At 37.1% G+C, this 24,447-nt stretch overlaps 1 protein-coding gene across 1 annotated transcript in view; it reads right to left on the bottom strand.

Moving 5' to 3' along the window:
* Nucleotides 1-7,585: 7,585 nt before the first annotated feature.
* Nucleotides 7,586-24,447, bottom strand: part of LOC126354340 (uncharacterized) — a 698,724-nt gene continuing 681,862 nt past the window's right edge. The window contains exons 4-5 of the mRNA XM_050003910.1: nt 16,448-16,542; nt 7,586-12,156 (exon numbers count right to left, since the gene is read on the bottom strand). Of these exons, the coding sequence (XP_049859867.1) occupies nt 11,713-12,156; nt 16,448-16,542 (539 nt within the window). The 3' untranslated portion in view covers nt 7,586-11,712. The remainder of the gene's footprint in view (nt 12,157-16,447; nt 16,543-24,447) is intronic.

Here is a 24,447-nt window from a genome sequence, read left to right as displayed (position 1 = left end):
AGTCCCAAACATGCTCAATGGGGGACAGATCCGGAGATCTTGCTGGCCAGGGTAGTTGACTTACACCTTCTAGAGCACGTTGGGTGGCACGGGATACATGCAGATGTGCATTGTCCTGTTGGAACAGCAAGTTCCCTTGCTGGTCTAGGAATGGTAGAACGATGGGTTCGATGACGGTTTGGATGTACCGTGCACTATTCAGTGTCCCCTCGACGATCACCAGAGGTGTACGGCCAGTGTAGGAGATCGCTCCCCACACTATGATGGCGGGTGTTGGCCCTGTGTGCCTCGGTCGTATGCAGTCCTGATTGTGGCGCTCACCAGCACGGCGCCAAACACGCATACGACCATCATTGGCACCAAGGCAGAAGCGACTCTCATCGCTGAAGACGACACATCTCCATTCGTCCCTCCAATCACGCCTGTCGCGACACCACTGGAGGTGTGCTGCACGATGTTGGGGCGTGAGTGGAAGACGGCCTAACGGTGTGCGGGACCGTAGCCCAGCTTCATGGAGACGGTTGCGAATGGTCCTCGCCGATACCCCAGGAGCAACAGTGTCCCTAATTTGCTGGGAAGTGGCGGTGCGGTCCCCTACGGCACTGCGTAGGATCCTACGGTCTTGGCGTGCATCCGTGCGTCGCTGCGGTCCGGTCCCAGGTCGACGGGCACGTGCACCTTCCGCCGACCACTGGCGACAACATCGATGTACTGTGGAGACCTCACGCCCCACGTGTTGAGCAATTCGGCGGTACGTCCACCCGGCCTCCCGCATGCCCAATATACGCCCTCGCTCAAAGTCCGTCAACTGCACATACGGTTCACGTCCACGCTGTCGCGGCATGCTACCAGTGTTGAAGACTGCGATGGAGCTCCGTATGCCACGGCAAACTGGCTGACACTGACGGCGGCGGTGCACAAATGCTGCGCAGCTAGCGCCATTCGACGGCCAACACCGCGGTTCCTGGTGTGTCCGCTGTGCCGTGCGTGTGATCATTGCTTGTACAGCCCTCTCGCAGTGTCCGGAGCAAGTATGGTGGGTGTGACACACCGGTGTCAATGTGTTCTTTTTTCCATTTCCAGGAGTGTATTTCCATTTAACTGCACACCCTCTGAATTATCTGCTGCCATTTGTACAACATATTCTAGGACTAAATTAAAAAGTAGCAGAGACAGGGCATCTCCCTGCTAAGTCCGTTTTTTATTACAAATTCTTCTGACTCCAATTTCCCCAATGTACTCAACCTTTTGTGTTTTTAAAGCTCGCTTCTATATGTCTAACATACTTCTTTGGTATTCCAAGTTCCAAAATAATTCTATAACAACTTTGATTGCAATACTGAATCATATGCTTTTGTGAAATCTATGAAAAGATATGAACTGGTTTATTGTATTTCCATTTCTTTTCCAAAATTTGACGAAGGGTGAATATTTGGTCTATAGTTGATCTGTTCCTCTGAAAGCTAGCTTGGTAATCCTCCACAATTTCATTGGCATATGGTGTAAGCCTGCTTATCAGAATATTCGAGAAAATTTTGGAACATACTGGTAATAGCGATATCCCTCTATAATGACTACAATCCATTTTGTCACCCTTCTTAAAAACTGGGATCAGGATTGACTCCTGCCACTCTTCAGGTATCATCTCTGTGTTCCATACTTACGTTGTCATTTTGTGAACTACTTCCACCAATTTCTGTCCCCCATTTTTAACTAATTCTGCAGTTGTGCAATCTGATCCTGGTGCTTTATGGTTTTTCAAATTGTTGATTGCATCTCTTACTTCCTTTAACCTTGGTTCAGGTATCTGGGCTTGTGCTGTATGTATTTCGTATGCCTCCTCATTTCCTGCTTTCTGATGTACAATTAATAGATGCTCAAAATACGCCCTCCATTTACTTAATATAGCACTGGGGTCTGTCAGTACTCCCCAGGCATCCCTTTGAAGTGCATTTGTCCTAGCCTTGAACCCGTTCCTATACCCATTTATGTCTAGGTAAAGTTCCCTAATGTTTTTAGTTTTACTGTTTGTTTCCATTTTTTAAAATTTGATTGTTCAAATAATCCCTCTCCTTTGCCCGTAGCCTACGACCAACTTCCCTTCTCATGTTCAAGAACTCCTCTCGTTTTCTGTATCCCATTCTATCCCAATCTAATCACACTTTTCTCCTTTCCTCTACCAATTTCTTGCACTCCTCATCAAACCATGGTTTGCTCCTGTTCTCCTTAACTGTACCTATTGTGACCTTCACTGCCACTTTGATATTAATCCTCACAGTGATCCACTGTTTATTTACATCCTCACCTTGATCTTCGTGTGTCCTGAGAGCATCAAACCTATTTGAAATTTCTATCATGTACCTTCTTCTAAAGTTTTCATCATTTAGCTTGTCAGTGTCAAACCTAACAATTTCTGCATTGTGACAACTTGATGTTGCTGTAGATAGCCGTTAGTGAACTTTGCCAACTACAAGAAAATGATCAGAATCGCAGTCTGCTCCCCTGAAAGTCCTAACATTTTCTATACTAGTGTGCCATCTCCAATCTACAAGAACATGATCAATTTGGTTTTGGGTGTGTCCATCCGGAGAGACCAAAGTTGCTTTATGAATGTCCTTCCTTTTGAAATATGTACTCTCAACAGTCATGTCTTTTGAAACAGCAAAATTAATCACTCTTGTGCCATTATCATTCAAAATGTTATGAAACCTTTCTTTCCCAATTGTAGGCTGGAAAACTTCCTCCTTCCCCATCTTCGCATTAAAATTACCTATGATTAATTTTGTATCGTACAAGGAGAATTCATCCTACTGTTGATCTAGTACTTCATAAAAGCCGTCTTTAACAACCTCTTCAGTGTCCTCAGTTGGTGTGTGTACATTAATTACTACTAGTCTATTCCACCTGCCAGACAACCTTATATCCCTGATTACATGAAGAAGTTTTCTCTGTACTGTGAAACCTGTTCTGAAACTGTGAGCTGCACCTCGATAGAAAAATGTATAGTTACCCCTCTTTATGCTACCCTCCCCCTGCCAATGAGTTTCTTGAATAAATGTAATGTCTATATTGTATCTATCTAATTAGTCTAATAATGTCTGGAACATTTCTGGCCTGTTCAAACTATTAGTGTTCCATGTTCCCAACCTAAAAGTTCCTTTTGGCCTGAATCTCTTCGAAGTAGGTTCTGCCCGGAGATCTGAATGGGAACCTAGTTTACCTCCGGAATATTGTACTTCAAAGGAACCCATGCACATTAATGTTGCTGATTCTTGATGAATAGATTTGATAGTAAGAGAAGAAGAAACAGGGATGGTTCATCACGCCATCATCTGCTCTCCACCGGCTGTCTCCGACTGCTTATTTTTTTTTGCTTATACTAATTTATTTTCAGACTGATAGTATGAACTCAGTGAGTCTACAGGTATACTCACTTAAAGATATTGCTTTCATTCAAGTGAATTTGCCATTCTATTTCCTGTGAGAGATCAATCATAACTTGCAGTTTTCTGTTTGTCAAAACCATCAGCAGGAACCAAACCACCATTTGATGAAGTAACTGACTGAAGCAGAGATGGCTTCATGTCAACCTCATAGAGCCTTTAATTGGGGCTGGTCATAACATAATTTGTGTCCTACAAAGTTATTTAACGTTCCTGAAAAATAATATTGGAGCTGAATTAAGTGTCCACACTATGCAAGTCTTTCAATATTTCAAAACCAGAAAGTGCACAGTATACTGAGAACTTAATTCTGTAAGGACACTGAAAGTAATAATAGAATACATAGATATTTGTAAAACTAAGGAAGTAAAGGCTTCTCTGACAATTTTATGATGATCATTGTAACCTTTAGAAGCATAAATAGTATACAACAGTTAACTAGTAAATGGTAAACGGAATTAATTTCTGACAGCTCTTCTGTTTGTTAGTGTATGCGTTTAGTTGTGTCATGCCCAAAAAATTTATCCTTAAAGGAAGGAGCCATGTAACATGATACATGAATGAAATAAAATAACGTGTTTCATTCAAATAAAAGCTTAGTAATTCACAGACACAAAAAAATGCAGTTTCTTATAGTATGTATAATGGTAAGCGAAGTTTTAATTAATGTTTTTGTGTTTCAGTAAGTTGTTTCTAGCACCCTGAGTGTTGCACAGACAGTTTTGTCACTGTTGACAACAATGATTGTGTATAGGCTTTTGTTTTGATTGCATTAGTGTACATCAACTCACTACTATAATGAAGTCATAGTCTTCAACTGAGCACAAGCCTTACTGTGACTGTCAAATTGTTTCTTAATCTTAGTTATCTTTCTTTCAGAATGCTCACACAAAGAGTTAAGAGATGATAAACTGCTTATTTATTTATTCATTCATTCATCCAGGGATAATCATACAGTATTATGGGATGCGTCATTCATAATAAATTGAAAATAAATAGCTTAAAAATATACATACACACAGAATGATTAAGTATGCTGTAAGAGGACAGGACATGTGGTTAGCCACAGCCCTGATGAAGAAAGTATCCCAGCATTTGCCTAAATCATGATGGTTGGATGGAGCTACCTCAATCCTCATGAATAAGGGTTCAGTGGCTTGAAAACAGCACTGCCTCCTTTGGTTGGTTCCTATTGTACAGTGTTCTTTGATATAAACATAGTTGTACTCTTCACCACTGCACACACCAAGGGCACCAGCTGATGACTCTGGAAATGTAAACTTACTGCTATACCCCTTGCACCAACTCCAGTCCGTTAAAAAAACTGAGTCTCCATGCATTCCCCTTGATATATCTGCAAACTGAGTCCAATCCCCCCCCCCCCCCCCCCCCTGATGAGTGGGATACTGGACTCAGGAGAACAACAAGACATTACTATTGTGTGCTATTGTGTGTTGTCAACCTTGGCAAGTGATTTTGTTGTACAAGCTTAACAGGATTTTGATGTGAATAGGTGGTGTATTTATCCCCTTTCATTACTAACCACAACTCTGAATGCACTAAGCAGTCTTTTATTGTGTAGTATGCATACTTACAAAGAACATTTTGGATGCCTTTTCAACATCCCAGATGCATTCTCACAGACTGTCAGCATTTATTGTTACTCTGTTGCTAATACATAGGTGTGGGTTAGGAGATTACAGCATTATCTACCTGTTCTTTACTGAAGCTGCAGTGATTTCCTTTGTCAGTAACCACTTTAATGTGATGTGAACCTGTACTATCACTACTTCTTTTGTGTCTGAGGCTGCACCTGGGACTCTGCCTTATGGATTCAGGAGCCAAGTAATCATCCACTGTTCATGTTACAGATCCTGACTTTGAGGACACTGTTTTAAAATGGTCTGAGGACTGTTTAGGAAGTGGTGTTGGATTAGATAGTGACAATGAAATTGAAAGTGAATGTAACTCATAATAGGCACAGTGAGAAATTGAAGATGGCTTTGTTTTAATACCTGTGAAATCTTTGAAGAAAACAAGTGGTCAATGTGATGAAGAGAGAATTATAGACAGAAATAGATTTAGTTGAAACAAATATTGCTGGATGTTGAAACCTCTTCCAGCTATGGCCATGGCATTATTTTTCCGCATGCTGGACATAAGTGGGTTGAAAGTGTTTGTCTTCCACAACTCCTACAAAAATGGAACTCAGGTGAGCTGCTTTAATTTTCTAAAGAAGTTTGCCAACTGGTTGTGACTCCACAGATAAAAAGCAAGTCAACAACCATCACATAGACTGTGATCTTGGTATGTCCAGTTACTGCACTTTGGTTGCCACATAACTAAGAGTAGAATGACTGGAAAAATGCAAAAAAATGCTCCACCTGTGACCCAAAAAGGAAGAGAAAGATGCCTTACATTTCTCATTATTGCAAGAACCCAATCTAGCTGAAACACATATATTTGTTATTGTTGCACAAGCCAATCTAGCTTGATTTCTTTACAAAAATTTCCAGTGAGTGCAAAGAAAACCTCTGAGAAGAAACCTAAAAACCTTAAAATTACTTGTGTAAGTTTCATTTTTTGAATGTTTTATGGGAGTTTTTATGTTTTTATTATTACATGTATAATACCCAATAAAAATGTAGCTTAAAGTATAATTTGGATTGCAGGGTATTTGAGTTTCATTGCATTAACATTGTCATGTAATATTATGTTCACTTTGAGCAATTTTTTTTAAATGCATTAAAAAAATAAGACTTTAAAATTTATTTGAATATGTTTTTGTGTGGTATTAATGTAACATTTAGCATAAAAAACAGATCTGTTTCACTGAAACTGCTGAATGCTTTTTTTTTATGGCTGTCAGACCGCATCTTGGGCAGAGTGTGAGAAACTACCAAGGACTGACAGACAAAAACCTGAAAACAGGATGTTTGTTATTAGGAAATAAAATTGTATAATAAATTACCAAAGTAGGTGAAAAAACTACAAAAATACATTTGTTTTACCTTTAGTTTCCCAGGCCATTTTCTTGTTCCAGCTTTACGTACAGAACAATGCACAACAAATGAACTCAATTGGTGCAGTAAGGATATCAATTTTTTAAAACTGTTATGTAGAATGAGCATGAATAATACTTCTAGCTATTATTATTACAGCCCTTTGCTGCACTTTGCCACACTGTTGACGACCAGGCCACTGGTGGCCACAGCAGAGCCTCACTCATGCATGAGCAGTGTGCCTGCTGGCCTCGTAGTTAAACACCCATCACAATGCACACAACAGTTAAACTGGCAAAAATTGTATCTGTGTTTTGTGCTTTAAATCCTCAGAAAAGAATCCCATAGCTTAGAATTGTGTAGATGTAAGTACAGTGTGTCAATATAAGACATTGCCTGTTACAAACAAACAATAGAACCCTATGTGCAGAACGTGCAGATGCCATTCTTTTTGCCATTCTTGGTGTGTTCATTCCCTGTTAATAGACTATGTTCATCCTTTAAAACTTTGTACTTGTTACACCATTTATAAATGGCCTGTATGCTTCATGCATGCCTTCAGAACAGGATATGGAACCTCATCTAATTATTTTTACTTATTTTATAATGTCTGTATTGTCTTCCTGACTCAAGCTCTGTCTTGGGGAACACTATTTTGCTTGATGTGTAAGTCATTGTGGGTCCACATGTGTTTTAGGAAGATTTTGTTGCAATTCTCCAAAATACCAAATAAATACTCATTTGCAAATTTTACCAGCTCCAGAATATTTTCTGTTATTTTATGCCAATCTTTGATTTGAATGTTATTGTACTCATACATGCCTTTTCCAGTTTCTTATTTTATGATATTTCATACTACTTTGCTTTTATTCTTTGCACTACATATTATTTTGCCTTTCAATGTTATTTTTGCAGCAAGCAGTACCGTCTGTACAATTTTTATATCGGTGACAGTAATCTAGAAACCTACCATACAAAGGCAAGATCGTATTATGAAGGTATTGTGTACACAGAGTTTTTATAGACATTTCATAAAAATGACACTTTATTCAGCTGTGGGTAAAGTTATGCTTTCAACATATTGTACATAGACCTTAGCAATTATTGGCACATTAAAATGTGATAAATCAGACATCAAAATAGTTTTTTCATTATCACATAGTTTTATTGTTCAGATGTAACTATGTGATACATCAAATTTGGAAAATATGGAAATATGGCAATTGCCATATATTTTTATTGAATAAATACTTGCAAGTCCTTGATTAGTCAGACCATGAAACACCATACAACAGCAATATGTTTCCACATTTTAACACATAGAAATATACAACTTCAAATAAAATATGATAACTTAAACAGAACATACATTCAAAATTATGTAAATATAAGTTTAAAATAGACATAACAAGTAACATAATATACTGCATCTTTACACAAACAATATAAAACAAGAGAAGGTATATTCTGTTTACTTTTACAGTATGATCTTGCATATTGAGAATCATCTGTGGTTTGAGTCACATCTACTGACATCTTTGCAAATGTATAGTATTGTGCAGTAATGATCATAGTATAAGAATTGCTTGTTAAATTCTGAACACCAATTATGAAAGTAGTGGTATATTTCTACATATAAACAGTGATCTAGTCAGACAGTCTGACAATGAATTACCAGATGTGCAGCACATAGATGATACTTTGACACAAAATCATTAATCTCCATAGTATTTCACCTGCCCTCATGTTGCCTAACATAAATATGTTTAATATAAGTCTTTCATGGTGTAATTTTTATGATGATGATGCACAAAGAATGAATTCACATTGTGAAATGTGTTGAGTGTAATAAATAATAGTTACCAGAAATAGCACATAAGATTTTTTACTAATATTTTTAATGTAAAATTCATACCTTTAAAAAAAAAAATATTGGCATGAAAGATATCACCCAGAAACACTTAATACTGAAACTGGCTCATTCTCAATGTAGAACTAATCCATTGCATGAGACAGATGTTCTGTAGATCCCAGGATAATGAAGTACAACCAGTCATGCATTACTAAGTATTTATGTCTTTGTAATAGTTTTTAACATTGATTGAAGAACTGTGTTGAGAAGGCTACATCCAAAATGGATCTCAGAAACTCATATGAAGCTGATGTCAGTGAAGAAAGATGTTTATGTCTTTTCAGAATAAAAAAAAAAAAAATTGATAGCTGCACTATGTTGCATTATGACATGCCTCCAAGAAGGAATTTCAGTATGGAGGCCATTCTGCAACCTATACTGAGGGAATTAGAGGACTTCTAAAGTGCAATAAGTTTTAAGATGAAACAAAGAAAAAAAAGTTTTGAAGCTTGTGGACTTCATGGGGGTTTTACAAATAGATGAGGACAGTGCCACTCATCTGGTTGCACATTCTGTGAGTTTAGATAAATACCAGAAAGCAACTGAATAGGGCATATCTTTCATGACAGAGAAGTGGGTACTGCAAGTATGGGAAGCTAGCAGATTTCTAAATGTCCTTGCAACAGTTGAGGATTTTGTGAATTATAAATTCAAAATTATTCACAACTTGTGTACCACATCATCCGGGCTTCCCCACAATGAGAAATGGTCAAAGAGCTAATGAATACTAATGGTAGTGAATATTCAAATAAACTTAAAGGTGATTAGGCCTGTGTATGTTAGTTCAAGAATTTCATGGAGAGAAATATAAATATGAATCTTAGTGGCAACATCCTTGTGTGCTATATGGTTGTCTTCAAGAAAGCATAAAGGTTCATTAGGCACACTCAGTTTTATCTTAATGTGAAACATCTGATGCTTTCCTATAATTCTCTAGGGGCTCAGATCAGCTGGTATTTATGCTAGCCAATCTGAACCCACAGAAAATTTTGAGAACATATCAGATTACAAGTGTGTTCCTAAAGTGAAACAACAAACAGTCAAGCTAGCTTCTGTTATCAGGAGTAATCAAGCTGTTCTGTGGCATTTTCAACTGCAAGGTTTTACTGAAGAGGGGATACAGAATTTGAAATAAGAGACCAAGAGAAAAGGAGTTTGTGTAGTCCATCAATGGTTTAAAGCCTTCCCCAGTTATGAAATCATTCATTTAGAAGGGGAGATACTGTCTAATAAAACAAATGCTGCTGTAAGTCATCTTTGAGTGTAGGACTGTAATGAATGAGGAGAACCAGTGCTTGTGATTGATCAGCATCAGCCTGTGTCATTAGATGTGAGCACCACATGATTGAGGTATTGTGTAATAGTTTGCAGCATGTACACTGGTAAAGAAAGTGAGTTCATCATTTGCATTGCCAGAACACAAGAAACTCTCGCCAGAATAAATAAATCCACTTTTTTTAGAAAAAAGAAAAAGAACTTCACACAACAGGAGAACATGGCTGTGTGAAATAACTTTGATTCAGTCTTTTGGGAATGGGTTCTTTGAACAGTGTAGTGAATATCAATCAGAGGTGATGTAGTGTTCCATACAACATAGCACTCATCTGATCAAAAAACACTGTAACAGTTTTATTTTACACTTTACACAGTCACAGAATTGGTAGTATACTGCATTTGCCATTAAAGCTGCTTTTCTGACAAGCAAATGAGTGTTTTGATTAATTGTTGTTATGGGTGTCATTCAAAAGACAAATACATTTTAAGTTGATTAAATGCAAGTGTTATGGACACCTTCAGACCATATGACATAAGGGGCATGAAAAAAACATTAAAAATAAAGAAAGGCAGTACTGAATCCAGATGAAAGCGGTAAAAATATGTATTGCATATCAGTTAATGAGAATAACATTTTTTGACTACAGAAGCAGCATAACAACAAACAACTACCACTGAATTTATGCTGTTAGAAGTTTTGTTTACCTATAAATCAATATAAAATAAACTTAGAAGCACATAACATGGACGGATTTATTGAAGTTATATATACATTATAATACATTTGAATACACCACAACTCTTCAAATTTTAAAATATTTTACAAAGCAATAAAATAGTATTGTTTTAAGATCCCCATTCAGCTACATAATGCCATTGACTCCAGTTTTGTTCTCACTAATGCTGATATTACAAAGCAAATACATTTAATGTCTTTGGAACATAAGTTATATGGACTTCACACAATGAGAGAAAATGGCTGTGTGAAAGAATTCAGATTCAGTCTTTTGGGAATGGTTTCTCTGAATTCTTTCAATCTGATAGAAAAGACAAACACATGCTTATTGATACCTCACAGAGGATAAGTAGCATGCTAAATACAGTGGTGAAGATACTGTCCTCTTCATTCTTTTGACTGTTGTTATTGTATTTGTTCTGCCAGAACACAGATAACTGATATAGATTTTATGTTATGCCTTATCAAATGTAGTGAACAGTTACTTTATAGAAGGAAAGCTACTTTTACAGGAAGACTTTCCATTTATGCTGTATTAAATTTTTTACTCAATAATGTTGGGAAGGAACCAAATGAAAACTTCCAGCACCGTATAAAGAGAAATAATATGGTGTGCCAAAAAAAAAGTTCATTTTGGCTACAAGTGTTAGTATTACAGAAATTATCAGTTGATTATGATAAGACCACAAGTACTAAAATAATGCTCCACAACATTTTCTCACACATGAGCCTTTTGCTTTTAAACATAATGAATGGATGATTTTTATCCTCCAGGAGCTAATATCAGCCCCTAACATTTACTCAGAACTGCCACTTCTTACAGTTTCCTTTTTAGTAATATTTTATCTGAACTTTTATGTATTTAAGGGCTACAAATATAACTGAATGGAAAACTGAAGAAATGCGTCTCATATATATGCTACAATATTTTTCTGGAATAGTTAAATTAGAAAATATTTGTATGTATAATCATGAAAAGATAAGCTTGTCATGAAGAAAAGAATTTAGTGTATTCAGCATGTTACAGTTTTACAGAAATGTAAAAACACTGACAAAAATAAAATGTCTTTTTACTCCTAGACCAATGTCACACATAGAATGGGAAATGTGCTAATACTGAAACAATTTATGTGGATTTTAACATGCAAAAACTTTGCTTACAGTACAGAAAATGTAACTTTGTCATTACAATCATTTCACATCTATCACTGTTAAGTCATCACATTTGTTCAAAATCAGTTAAGATGTCTCAAAAGTGTAACACATCTTGCTAAGCACATTAGTGTCTTCAGCGAAAATTTTCCTTATTGCATGTAAATGCTTTTTTGCATAATATTGATTAACTCACACTGCTGTGCTATGAGTTTGGATGCGGACTGTCTTTTTAACACTTCCATTTCTTGAAAATGTTGGTGAGTGTCCACTAAACCCTGGATTTTGAATTCCCATTCCATCTTGTTTGGGCCTTGGCTTCTTCAGACTTGACCTCAGTGGGCTCCTTGGTCCCGAACCTATGGTGGAACCATTGGATGAAGTTGTGGTCACTGATTGCACACTACCATTACTGGCAATTGGTGGTGACTGAGAATATGGTTTTCCACTTGCATCTGTCATTGAAATTGGTGCTCTATTTCGACTTTCACGGAAGCCTGGGTTGTTAAAAGTAGTGGCAGCATCCCCTCTAGGATCCTGATTAGTCATTGTTGGGTCACCTCCAGCTCTTCGTGTGAAGATCATATCATACAGAGCTAGCACAAACAGGGCGAAGTCTAGCACAATTGTAACAATCTGCAACAAAACGAAAAACATCCCAGTTATCAACAGCATTTTATTCAAAACACTGGGATGTACTTCACTACTTAAAGAACTTTCTTCCATTGTTATATCTATCAAAGACAAAACAAAAGTTTAAGAACATCGAGATAAGTAGATTTCACAGCACCTAGCTCATAGGAGTAAGTGCTCTTGAACTAATACTGAAAAAAAAGCCATTTACTTTTCATTGTAACTTTAAATTTGAACTGTTTATGTGATGTTTGGATCCCTTACTAAGCTATCCATCAGACAGCAGCAAGGAGCTGTGGTGATTTCAGTGTAGATTTTCTAAAGGATTATGACAGGAAAAGTTATCTGGAAACCTTATATGGATCCTAAAACTAAATCTCAGTAATTAACTTCCTAACACAGGCAGATAAAGGCATTAGGATTCTAAATGATAATATTTTCTTTGATGAAACTCAAAGCAAGGAAATAACTATAGACACAGTAGCAAATGCTCACTCTGATTATGATGCACAGTTAGGGTAAATGATATAGTACCTTGCAGGAGATACTCCTCAGTGGAAATCACTTAGAATAATTAATGGCTCCATAACAAATTTTTTTAAGAATAATTTGAAAGAGAGATGATCTGGAATGTCATTTATAATGAGAAAATATTGACATAAAATTTAATCTCTTCCAAGATAAATTCATATCATTATCCAAAGATAGCTTTCTACATAGCTAATAAGAAAGAGCATTAAACAGCCATGTACAAGACCATGGACTACTGGAGAGATTAATGTATCTTGTAAAAGAAAAAGGAAATTGTATCAGTTAGTAAGAACAAGTATATATCCTACAATATTTGCTCATTACAAAACCTACTCATAATTACTAACGAAAGTTATTAGAAAATCAAAGAACTTGCACATTATGTCAGACATCAATAATTCCAAAAACAGACTTAGGGGGACTTGTACGTGAATAACTGTCAAAAATGATCTTTTAATGCATCTTCAAAAAAAATTCTCTGTAGTTTTCTGAATGAGAAAAAGTTTACTTCCAGGAAAAAATGAAGTACAGAAAGTACCAAAATTATAGGAATGTAAAAGTGGCTGCATGCACCACAACATTCCCATGGCACACAGTCAGCTCTTTAAAAAATAATGTATTGCTCTCATTTGTTTTGTTTTTGTGACTTTTTAGTTCCTTAAGTTGGCTAACCTACGAAAGCTTAACAGTTGCTTATCTTTCGGATACAGAGAGTTTAGTTATTGTTTGCTGTTATTTTAGCCAAAATATTTTGTTTACAATGAAGTAATTGTGTGCATGAGTTTCTTATTCCACTTGAAAGCAATGGGAAGAATTAAGAAGGTTGGTGTTAAACAGTTTTATGGAAATCTGTTGACCAAACAGATTAACTCTGCTAATACCAAAATACTACATGATACAACAGTTGAATCAGCTGCAACTACTCTAAGTGCTTCGAAGTTAAAACTGAAATATTGGGACAATGAGCTTGATAGTATTTATGCTTGTAATATAGAGACAACAACTAGTGATCCAAGTTGTGTTATATCTGAACTAACGAATAAACCTTTGCAGTGTAAGGAATATGGCAATAGACGTGATGGTAGTTGAGGAGACACATGCTAGAAGAGGTCATGCATCATAATTAAGAATTGCTTGCAATTTTTTATGATTTAAATGAATGTGGCTATACTTGTGGCATAACTAAACAGAGAGTGTATAACACAAATATTAAACTTGCTTATGCTATGAGGTGTATAGGCAAAGGGTACAGAAGTGCACAAATTTTCTGTGCTCTTATGAACTTACCTCCCCCTACAAGGTTTGACGGGACAATAAAATTATTCTACAGACTTTAGCTGAAGTAGCAAGTGACAGTATGAAAAATGCTGTTCAGAAAAGTGTAGACATGAATGACAGCAATACATGTATGTCTACAGCACTGGATGCATCCTGGCAATGAAGAGGCCATGGTTTAAGTGATGTAGTGACTGCTACCTCCTTGGACAATGGTAAAGTCACTGAAGTGAACTGTATTACCAAGTACTGTCATGGCTGTACTACTGGAACTGAAAGTCATAAAGGTTTGATTAATTTTAGGCGATTTTAGTGGAGGGATGAAATCAGAAGGAGTTGTGAAGATATGTCACAGTTCAGTGGAGAAATATGGTGTGATGTATACATCTTACCTAGGAGATGGAAACTCAAAAGGGCACCAAAAAGTTTGGAATTCAGACCTTATGCTGATACAAAAAATTGATAAAAATGAAATGTGTTGGACATGTCCAGCAAAGGTTAGATACAAGATTGAAGAACTTGAAGAGGAATCTGAAGGGAAAGAAATTAGCTGATGGTAAGTACATTAGTGGACATGGTCACTTTACAGATGAAGAAATAGACAGGTTGCAGGAATATTATGGAAAAGCCATAAGACAAAATAAATATGACCTTGAGGGAATGAAAAAGACAGTATAGTCTACCTAAATCCTCCACAGATGACAACCCATGTCATTCCCTCCACCCACCGGGCAGTGATTCATGGTGTGGCTAACAGAGGGTTGTTACTCAAGGTGAGGCCTACAACCATAAACATTCTCCTGTTCCACTGCTGACATCATTTTCCATAGTTTTTGAGAAGGTTATGTATTCTAGAACAGTATCACAACTGAGCAACAATATTATCCACAGTAAATCACAGTTTCGTTTTCAGAAGAGTTGCTATGCTGAGAGTGCCATTTACACATTCACTCAACAGATTTTACAAGCATTAGATAATAAAATAACACCAGTTGGTATTTTCTGTGACCTATCTAAGGCATTTGACCCACAATGTCACATTATATTAATTGAGATTTTATGGGACTGATGATATAGCCAACCAATGGTTAATGTCATATTGAACCAAAAGAATGCAGCAAGTTATACTTAGTAATTTAACAAATGTAATCAGGGGTGATTTCTCTGATTGGGGGAAAAAATCATGTATGTGTTCTCTAAGGCTCAGTCTTAGGCCCACCATTGTTTCGCATATATGTAGCACCTGTTTTCCCCACAAGTGACTTATCATCTGGCATCCCTTTCCCACCAACCTTTTCCCTTGCACACTTTTACTGAATCAGTTTTTGCTGCTACTTGTGATACTGACTGCATACAAATCTTGCACTTGGTCACCCCTGTTACCCCTGCTACCAATTGTGTTACATCATTTAGAGAAATTGTGCAAATGTGGTGACTGTGGTGTCCCTTTCAGTTTGATGTCCCAAATGATGGCTTGTGTTGCTTGGGCCTTAAACTGGCCCTGCATATATGTAAACGATCTGTCTAATAGAGCCTACAACAAGCAGAAGAAGCTAATTTTTTTAGGTGAGATTAATACTGTAATCAGTCACTGCATATTTAGAGCAACAGAAGAAGTGATAAACACTGAATAGTTCTCTGTGAATGAACAATACAAGAACAATACATGGTGCTCACTCATTATCATCTTGTGTACATCTGTTCCAGGAGCTGCATATTCTCAATACTGCTACACGGTATCTTTATTCCATCGTGACATTTGTTGTAAATAACCCATTGCAGTTCAAAGGCACAATGGTGTACATAATTACACTGCCAGAAGCGAAAAATGATATTTATTGCTCCACATTAAGGGGTGCACAACATTGCAGCTAAAATTTTTGATCACTTAATTCAGTGAAATTAAATGACTAATAGACAGCACAATAAAATTTAAGGGAGAGGGAAAGCTGACCACCTTATAAATGTTCAGCATGTAGCCATCACTGCTGACATTTATTTTCTAGAACTGAGACATCTTGCAGATGCAATTCAAGAACAATGACCAGAAAGACTTTGTGAAGTGATACTACTCCATGATAATGACCACCCACATTGTGTTAGACTGACAAAAAATACTATACAGGAGTTGGATTGGAAAGTCATTCTGCTCCCACCTTATTCACCTGATCGTACAACCTCAGATTTTCACCTTTCCTGTTATGTATTGAACAACCTCCAAGGAACTTCCTTTTTTGATGACAATGCACTCTGAACATGGATCAACAAGGTCTTCACCTCAAAACTGTGTGATTTCTTCAGTTGCAAAACCAAAAGTTACCCCAGAGTTGTCAGACTGTTGTAAATAGTGATGTCTCTGTTTTAATTTGTTAAACTTATGGCAAAGTGCATCAGATTTATGCACTCACCCAATAATAAAGAATTATAGCATGTTGTGCTGATTTACACATTCATGCATAAGTACAGAAGTCAAAGAAATAATACAGACCTGTATGTAAAATGACTCCCCCCTGGTGACCCTGAAGCTGTCTTTGCGGTCTGTTTGCAGAGCAAACAGTCCAGCAGCAGCAATCGCCAGAAGTGCTGAAAAACAAGATTTATTTTCCTGTAACAATTCTTTCATATTTTGATGAATTTTATTATTTCTTGCATATGGGTTTAATATGTGCAGAGCTTCCATCTAAATTCCTCGTCATGGTGGAATGCATATTATCTTTATATTACTATGTAATACTGCCAGCAAATAAAATTTTGCCTGCGAATTTGTTAAAACGAGTTTTGTCTTCACATTCTTAAATGATGAAGAATGCAGTCATCACTGAAATACAGGCTTCACAATTAGATATACAAAACTGAGTTTTTCGTGGCAATTTATTGATATATTGCCTGTTGGCTTTCGCCTCAGGATCATCAGCCAATGTAAATTGAACGTGTTGTCACTTCAATGTTTGAGACTTTTTCATTGCTCTTTACAGCTGTGGTTCTTCCGTTAAATCTGCTTTAGTCATTCACTGCAGCAAGAGAATCCAGGCTCATTTTACCTTTAGCATTTCTTGTTCACAAACATGACAATAGTTTTAACAGGAAAGGAGGAAGCTTCAAGGTAAATGGACTGTGGATTCCCAAGCTACAGCGAATGACTAATTGCAGGAAACAAGGTGAGAACAACAGTGTTGATTATCAGGAAAAAGTTCTCATATACTGGCATGCTACAAACCTATAATATTTTGCCTGCAGATTGTATTCCAGTCTGCCACCAGCAACGAAGGATGAACCTTTGGCAATGTCAGCCACTTGTGCTGGTGAAAAATCAGCACTGTTCAATGCTGGCCGAAGATCCTGAGACAAAACCCAACAGGTGGTGTAAAAGTTATCAAAGGTAACGGAACGATATAAAAGTATGTTGGCCTACAGAGTGAATTTTTTAGGGTATATAATAAATGTTCCAAGTAAACAAAATCAGAATAATAATAATATTAATACGGTAATCAAAGTTCTATATTTTTCAAAGTAGTAAATTTACAAATATGATTGATGTAAGAACAGAACAGTGAACTTAATGAGTTTACATTACGCATACCAGTTGGCATTACAAGTGCAGTGACTTGACAAAATGGCAACAAAGCATCTGTTGGGCTATGCGAGATGTCTATGTTTTAGAACAGTGCAACATGCATTCAGGAGGAAGATGGGGCAAGATGGCGACCTGTGAAATTCATTCATGTGGTTATATCTCAATAACTTCAAAATACGATAGTGATGTGTGTAAAATTTGTGAAAAAAGGTATACTGTGCGTTGACTGCAAGGGCTGGTACCACAAAAAAATGTGTAAAAGTGGACCTGAAATATATAAAAGACGAGCATGAGTGGACATGCTTTCAGTGCCGCGAAGTAAAGGACACTCTAATAACAAAAGAAAAAAATTATAAGTGTGTTAACAGACGATCTGGAGACAATCAGTTCAAAATACAGCGAACGTCGGAGTAAGTATAAAGAGCTGGATTTGAAACATAACGCACTCTCTCGGGAACACCATCTATCACAAGAAAACATTACGATTACCGGTTATTCCGAGCAGAAAATGTGGCGTGTGCCGAGCAAACCGTGCAAATAATTTCAGCATGTAAGTACAGCTGACGAACAACTTTTCAGCACTAGACATTGACCATGATAATAAAACCAGAGCAGAAAAACAATGAAAACACTCCCGAAAAAAAATATCAAAAATGAACTTTCCGACGTAAAAATGCGCCAAAGGTCTTCTAATGTACACCGATGGTCATGGAGAAAACCTCTGCCCATGCTTACGTGAGAGTATGCATTCAAAACATTCGGTTTTCGCGAAAGTAAAGTTTAGTGCCAAGTTAAATGTAGTGCTGGAAAATACTGCAACAGATGCAAGCTAACTAAAAAAGACGGTCAGGTCGTGCTTATTGGCGGCGGAAACGATGTATATGCAAGCGAAAGCAAGGCTGGCCTGCTATGTTTCCGAAACATATTGCCAAAATTGTTTACTACAAATGTTGTTGTCACCACAACTGTTCCAGTGCGACATGATCTTCCTATACGGTCGTGTATAGACGAAATTGTACAATTCTGAGCTACAAAAATGGTGTGACAAACTTAACTACGTACAGTTGGTAGAACTTAGTGAAATGAACCATGATGGTCATGCAAACTACGACTACACCTAAATAGAAAAGGAAATCCATGTAAAAGGAAGTTTCTCAGTTAAATGAACTGTTCGACAAACCTAGCAAAGAAGAGGATCCTATTGCCCTAGATTACAACAAGAAGTTTTTTTTTTTTTTGAATGAAGGGTCACCACACCAGCGTCCAGGGAAGTAGTGTTTCCAGCACAGATAGCAAAAGTAGTGCAAACATCAACAGCAGATCTGACAGCAGCACCTGGACCTATGTTAAGAAGCACTAAGAACAGGGCGCCCTCACAGAAGGGCCAAAATTTTTGATACGAAGAGGGAGGGAAAAACCAGTATAATCAGTAGAGCAATAGATTCAAAGAAATTCAATTTAAAAATACTGCATCAAAATGTTCAATTTGCATCCAACAAATCAGAAGATTTAGAAGTGTTATTAGCTGCTGAAGCGTCCAACATTTTGATAATAACTGAGCTTGCTTTAAAGGAGAATGAATGATAGGTCTTCAATCTAATGGGACATAAAAATGTAGCATATTATTGCAGAACTGTACGTAAAAGTGTGGGATTAGCAATAATGTAAACAGCAAAGTAGGGGGTTGCACCCAACAGACCACGAACTGTACAGAATTTTGCTTTGAATCAGCAGCAGTACAAATAAACTTCATGGAGGAAAAATGCATTGTAAGAGGAATATACCGATCACCTAGCTTATACATAGAAAGTTTTTTACTGGAAAATGATGTGCTACTGCATAAAGTCACAAAGCAATAAACTTATGTAATAATAGCTGGTGACTTAAATACGCTTAAAGCCAGAGGCTACACAAAAAGTTTTCAAGACAGTATAAGGACATTAAAATCTCCAGTGTCATGTAACAAATCCAACAAGACATGCAGAAACATCTAGCTCATTAATAGACCATGTCCTGTAAAATATGCCTAAAGACAGGCAAAAAGTTCAAGTTATAAATAATATTGTTGTAGAACATTTTGGACAAAAATTAAGATCACATAAAAACTGAGGAAAGTGTAGTGGCTGAATTTAGACAAATTAACCTTAGAAATCTGAGCAGGCTAGAATTTTTGCGAAAAGAAGAAAAATGGGATGATATCTACATAGACGACAATGTAGGACAGAGCTGGGAATATTCTGTGTTGTATTAAGCACCATATACATACAGCTTGCCCTAAAATATGCAGAACTATTAGTGGTAACCCAAACAAAAACATTGTTCACCACAGACATTAAAAAAGCAAGAGATGAACTGACTGAACTCTTTGAAACATATCATGAGGCATACAAGTGTAGGAAGAAAGCGTACATTAGGACGATAAGGGAAGCAAAGGCCAGCCACCAAAGACCTGAAATACAATCTTCTTCTAACATCTCTAAAACAGTCTGGAATTATATAATTGAAAGCAGAAAAGAATCACATGCCTTTAAAGATACAAACATAGCATTGACAAGAGAAGGGAAAGAAGTGACTGATTCACAAGTGTGCAATATTTTTAACCAGCACTATTATATAGCTATAGTGGAGATACTTCTAAAACAAGACACATCAGTACCAAAAAGACTGCAAAGTCCCAAAAAGGTGGCCGACAGTTTATAACTCCTCCCTACAGATGAATCTGAAGTTTTTTAAAAAAATTGGAGAAGTAAAAAATAAAAATGCAGAAGGTCTGGATGGCATGCCAGTAAAAACGGTCAAACACTGTGATAGTCTTGTTGAGCCTCTAGCATTCCTTATTAATTTTAATAATGAAGCAAGGAGTATTCGCAAAATGTTTAAAGTGAGTAATGTTGTGCCAGTATTCAAAGGAGAGGATAAAGGAGATCCCAGAAACTATAGGCCCATAATTATCTGTCTAAAATAGTAGAAGCAGTGATTAAAGATGGATTTATAACCTCCATAGAGAAGCAAAACATCTTAAATGAGGCACAACATGGATTTAAGAAGGGAAGATTCACCAAGACTTCAATGACAAACTTAATAAGACACATCAGTGAGGCATTGGATCATCAAAGGAAAGTATCAACTGTCTATTTAGATCTTTCAAAAGCTTTTGACTGTGGCTGGCATAAAACACTTCTATAGAAAATGGACTGCTTTGGCATAAGAGGGAAAACTGCTGATATTATAAAAAAACTTTGTTGAAAATGGGCAACAGAGTGTTGAAATAAAACATAAATCTGGAAATACAGAGAGAAATGTCTACTCTGGTTTCCTGCTGGTAAAAATGGAGTAACTTAGGGTTCAGTACTAAAACCTCTGGTCTTTATGTTATGCATAAATGATATGCCCACTGCTGTAAATGAAAAAAATGATCATGTATGCTGATGACATAACTATACTAGTATGCAGTGACTCAGTGAAGGAGTTGGAGGAAAGAGCCAGTGAGAACGTGCAAGTGCCAGAAAGGTATTTTACAGAAAATACTTTAATGATCAACAGGAAGAAAACTATATGTAGAAAATTCGAAATGAACAGAACAAACAGAGCACAGGAATTTACTCTGGATATGGGAATGCACACTTAGAATCAGTGGACTGTAACAGATTTCTTGGTATAGACATGGACAAATTTCTGATGTGGGAAAACCACATTGACAGGATCTGTTCCAAAAAAGTACAAAGATATTTTAATGAAAAAATGTGCTATATGGTGGACACAGAAACCTTGCTTAAAATGTGCTATGGACTTATTTTTCCATACATATTGTACTGTATCTGAATACAGGGTGGTGCAGCAGATATACATGTACAAAGAATCCTAAAACTTCAAAAGAAAGCCATTAGATGCACAGCAAAACTGAGGCCTCCAGGAACCCTACAAAAACAAATTTAAGGAATTTAAAATATTAACTGTATATAGTTTGTACACATATGAGACAATATTTCTTCTAGTGGTAAATTATACAGAACCTCTAAACAGAGACTTTCATGACCACAACAGAAGAAAGAGAGAAAATGACCACATCTGTGGCAAAAGATTGAAAATGACAGACAGGGACCCTAAAACTGCAGGGAACGTATTTTATAAGAGACTACCATTTAGCATTAAGAGCATAAAAGAACTGAGAACCTTCAAAAGAATACTCAAGGAACACCTCATCTTTGAATGCTGGTATGAGATGAAATTGTACTTTTTGGAAAACTCAAGGAACACCTCATCTCTGAATGCTGGTATGAGGTGAAATTGTAGTTGTTGGAAAATCCATAGGACAAATGCTAAGTTGGAATGTCAAACTTTTCTGAAAGAATGAAAAGGAAAACAAAGTGTCGTGCTGAAAAGATGTAGCGTTACAATAATGCATAAATGTCCTAATATTTCTATGCTGTGTGTTTAACATAGATGAACTAAAAAATTAGTCTTCAGTTCTTCTAATTGTATTTATTATTATTATTATTATTAGCAGTATGACAAAAAAGAAAAAGATCAGTTAGACTGTAGACTTTCTCTATGTGTGCTAGACTTGCGTAAATCAACACAGGCTATCATATATCACTCAGTAAAAGTATTATCAGTAAACATTACTAATGAATTATTTCATGTATAAATTGACAAATTTTCAAGAAATTTGTTTGTTTCTGTATACATTTGGAACATAACATGTCTAAAATCATTATAAAACTGATCAATGGACAAAAAAACTATAACTATGTATCCAGAGCGCTGTGCATTGGTAACAACAGTTTAGCGTCACTAGTTGCCCTTATAAACAGAAACGTACCAGTTGTCCAAGTGCATTAGGTGAAAACGTGAGGGAAGTTTCACAAGCAACGAAAAAAAATCAATTTCCCATGCTATGCATGAACTTGAAATATCACAGAAAACAGTGTTGAAGATTTTGTGACTGTGGTTGGATTTCAAACCATACCTTTTACAGCAGATTCAACAATTAAACCAGAAGATTATGGCTGGTGCCTCCAGTTTTGAATCACAATGCAGGAAGCGCTTTAGGATGAACATTTCCCCTCCAAGCTTATATTCAGTAATGAAGCAACCTTCCACCCATCTGGGAAGGTTAATTACCACAATGTGAGAGTGTGTGTCACTTAACATCCTTATCAGATTGTGGCGCATGAATGAGATTTGCTGAAGGTTAATGTTTTCTGTGCAGTGTCACAGACAAAGCTGTGTGGGCCATTTTTCTTTTGTGAAAAGACTGCGATGGGAACCACATACCTAGATATGTTGCAATTGTGCTTGTTTCCACAACGCCAGCTGATTCTAAGAATTTCATCTTACAAAAAGATGGGTCACCCTCTGATTGGAGCATTACTGTTCATCGCTACCTAAACTAAGAACTTTGGAATCACTGGACTGGACTTAGTGATGGAGATGATGTGGCTCAGTTCCCTTGGTCCTGAGGTCACCTGACCAAATGCTTTGCGACTTTTTCCTTTTGGGGTACATTTATGATTAATAACCCTGTTTACATACCCCACTGCCACGACCACTTGAACATCTTAGAGTCCTTATCAATGTTGTTGTTATGATCCCCAGGATGTTGTTGTATTAGTTACTGTTGTGAGACCATAGGGACACACTTAGAACATTTGTGGAGCGTAAAAATGCAAACATCGAGAGTTTATGGTTCTCTTCATGCCTGAATCGTATTTAGCATGTAATACTTTTGAAAATATGGAGCTTTTGAAACAAATGAATCATGTGTAGTAGACCTGTGTATACTATTTTATCAATTGTGAATTCTGTCAAATTTTTGACAAACTGGTTCTATGCTGTAATGTCTCGCAAAAATCCTGATGAAAGAGCACTTAAGAAAGCGTTGCAATATATACTGAGGTGGCGAAAGTCGGACAGCGATAAGCATATATACAGATGGTGGTAGTATTACATACATAAGATATAAAAGTGCAGTGTACTTGTGGAGCTGTCATTTGTACTCAGTTGATTCTTGTGAGATGGTGTCCAACATAATCGTGGCCACACGACGAGAATTAACAGACTTTGAACACGGAGTGGTAATTAGTGCTAGAAGCATGGGGCGTTACACTTCGGAAATCATTAGGGAATTCAATATTCCGAGATCCACAGAGTCGGGAGTGTGCTGAGATATCAAATTTTAGGCATTAGCTCTCACCACATACAATGCACTGATAGACAGGCTGTACTTAACGACTTAGAGAAGCGGCGTTCGTGTAGACTTGTCAGTTCTAAAAGACAAGCAACTCTGCATGAAATAACAGCAATAATCAATGTATCCATTAGGTCAGTACGGCAAAATATGGCATTAATGGGCTATGGCAGTAGACAACGAGCGCTAGTGCCTTTGCTAACAGGAAAACATCGCCTGCAGCGTCTTTCCTGGGTTTGTGACCATATTGGTTGGTTCTAGACGACTGGAAAACTATGGCCTGTTCATATGAGTCCCAATTTCAGTTGGTAGGAGCTGTTTGAGTGCGAAAGTCATGGACTCAAATTATCAACAAGACATTGTCCAAACTGATGGTGACTCTACAATGGTGTGGGTTGTGTTTATGGATGACAGCACACAATGCCACCTAGCCATACTTGTTTGCAATTGGTTTGAAGAACATTCTGGACAATTCGGGTGAATGAATTGGCCACCCAGATCGCCCAACGTGAGTCCCATCAAATATGTATGGGACATAAGCGAGAGGTCGTTCATGCACAAAAAACTGCACCAGCATGGCATGGCATGGCATAGCATGGCATGGCACCAGCATGGCTCAGTATTTCTGCAGGGGACTTCCAACAGTTTGTTGCATTTATGCCACATCTATTTGCTTCTCTATACCATGCAAAAGGAGGTCCTACACGATACCTCATTACCTTTG

The sequence above is a fragment of the Schistocerca gregaria genome, chromosome 3 (genome assembly GCF_023897955.1).
Source record: "Schistocerca gregaria isolate iqSchGreg1 chromosome 3, iqSchGreg1.2, whole genome shotgun sequence".
NCBI classification, from domain to species: Eukaryota; Metazoa; Arthropoda; class Insecta; order Orthoptera; family Acrididae; genus Schistocerca; species Schistocerca gregaria.
The sequence above is the reverse complement of the archived record's forward strand: the minus strand, read 5'-3'. Positions and strand labels throughout refer to the sequence as shown.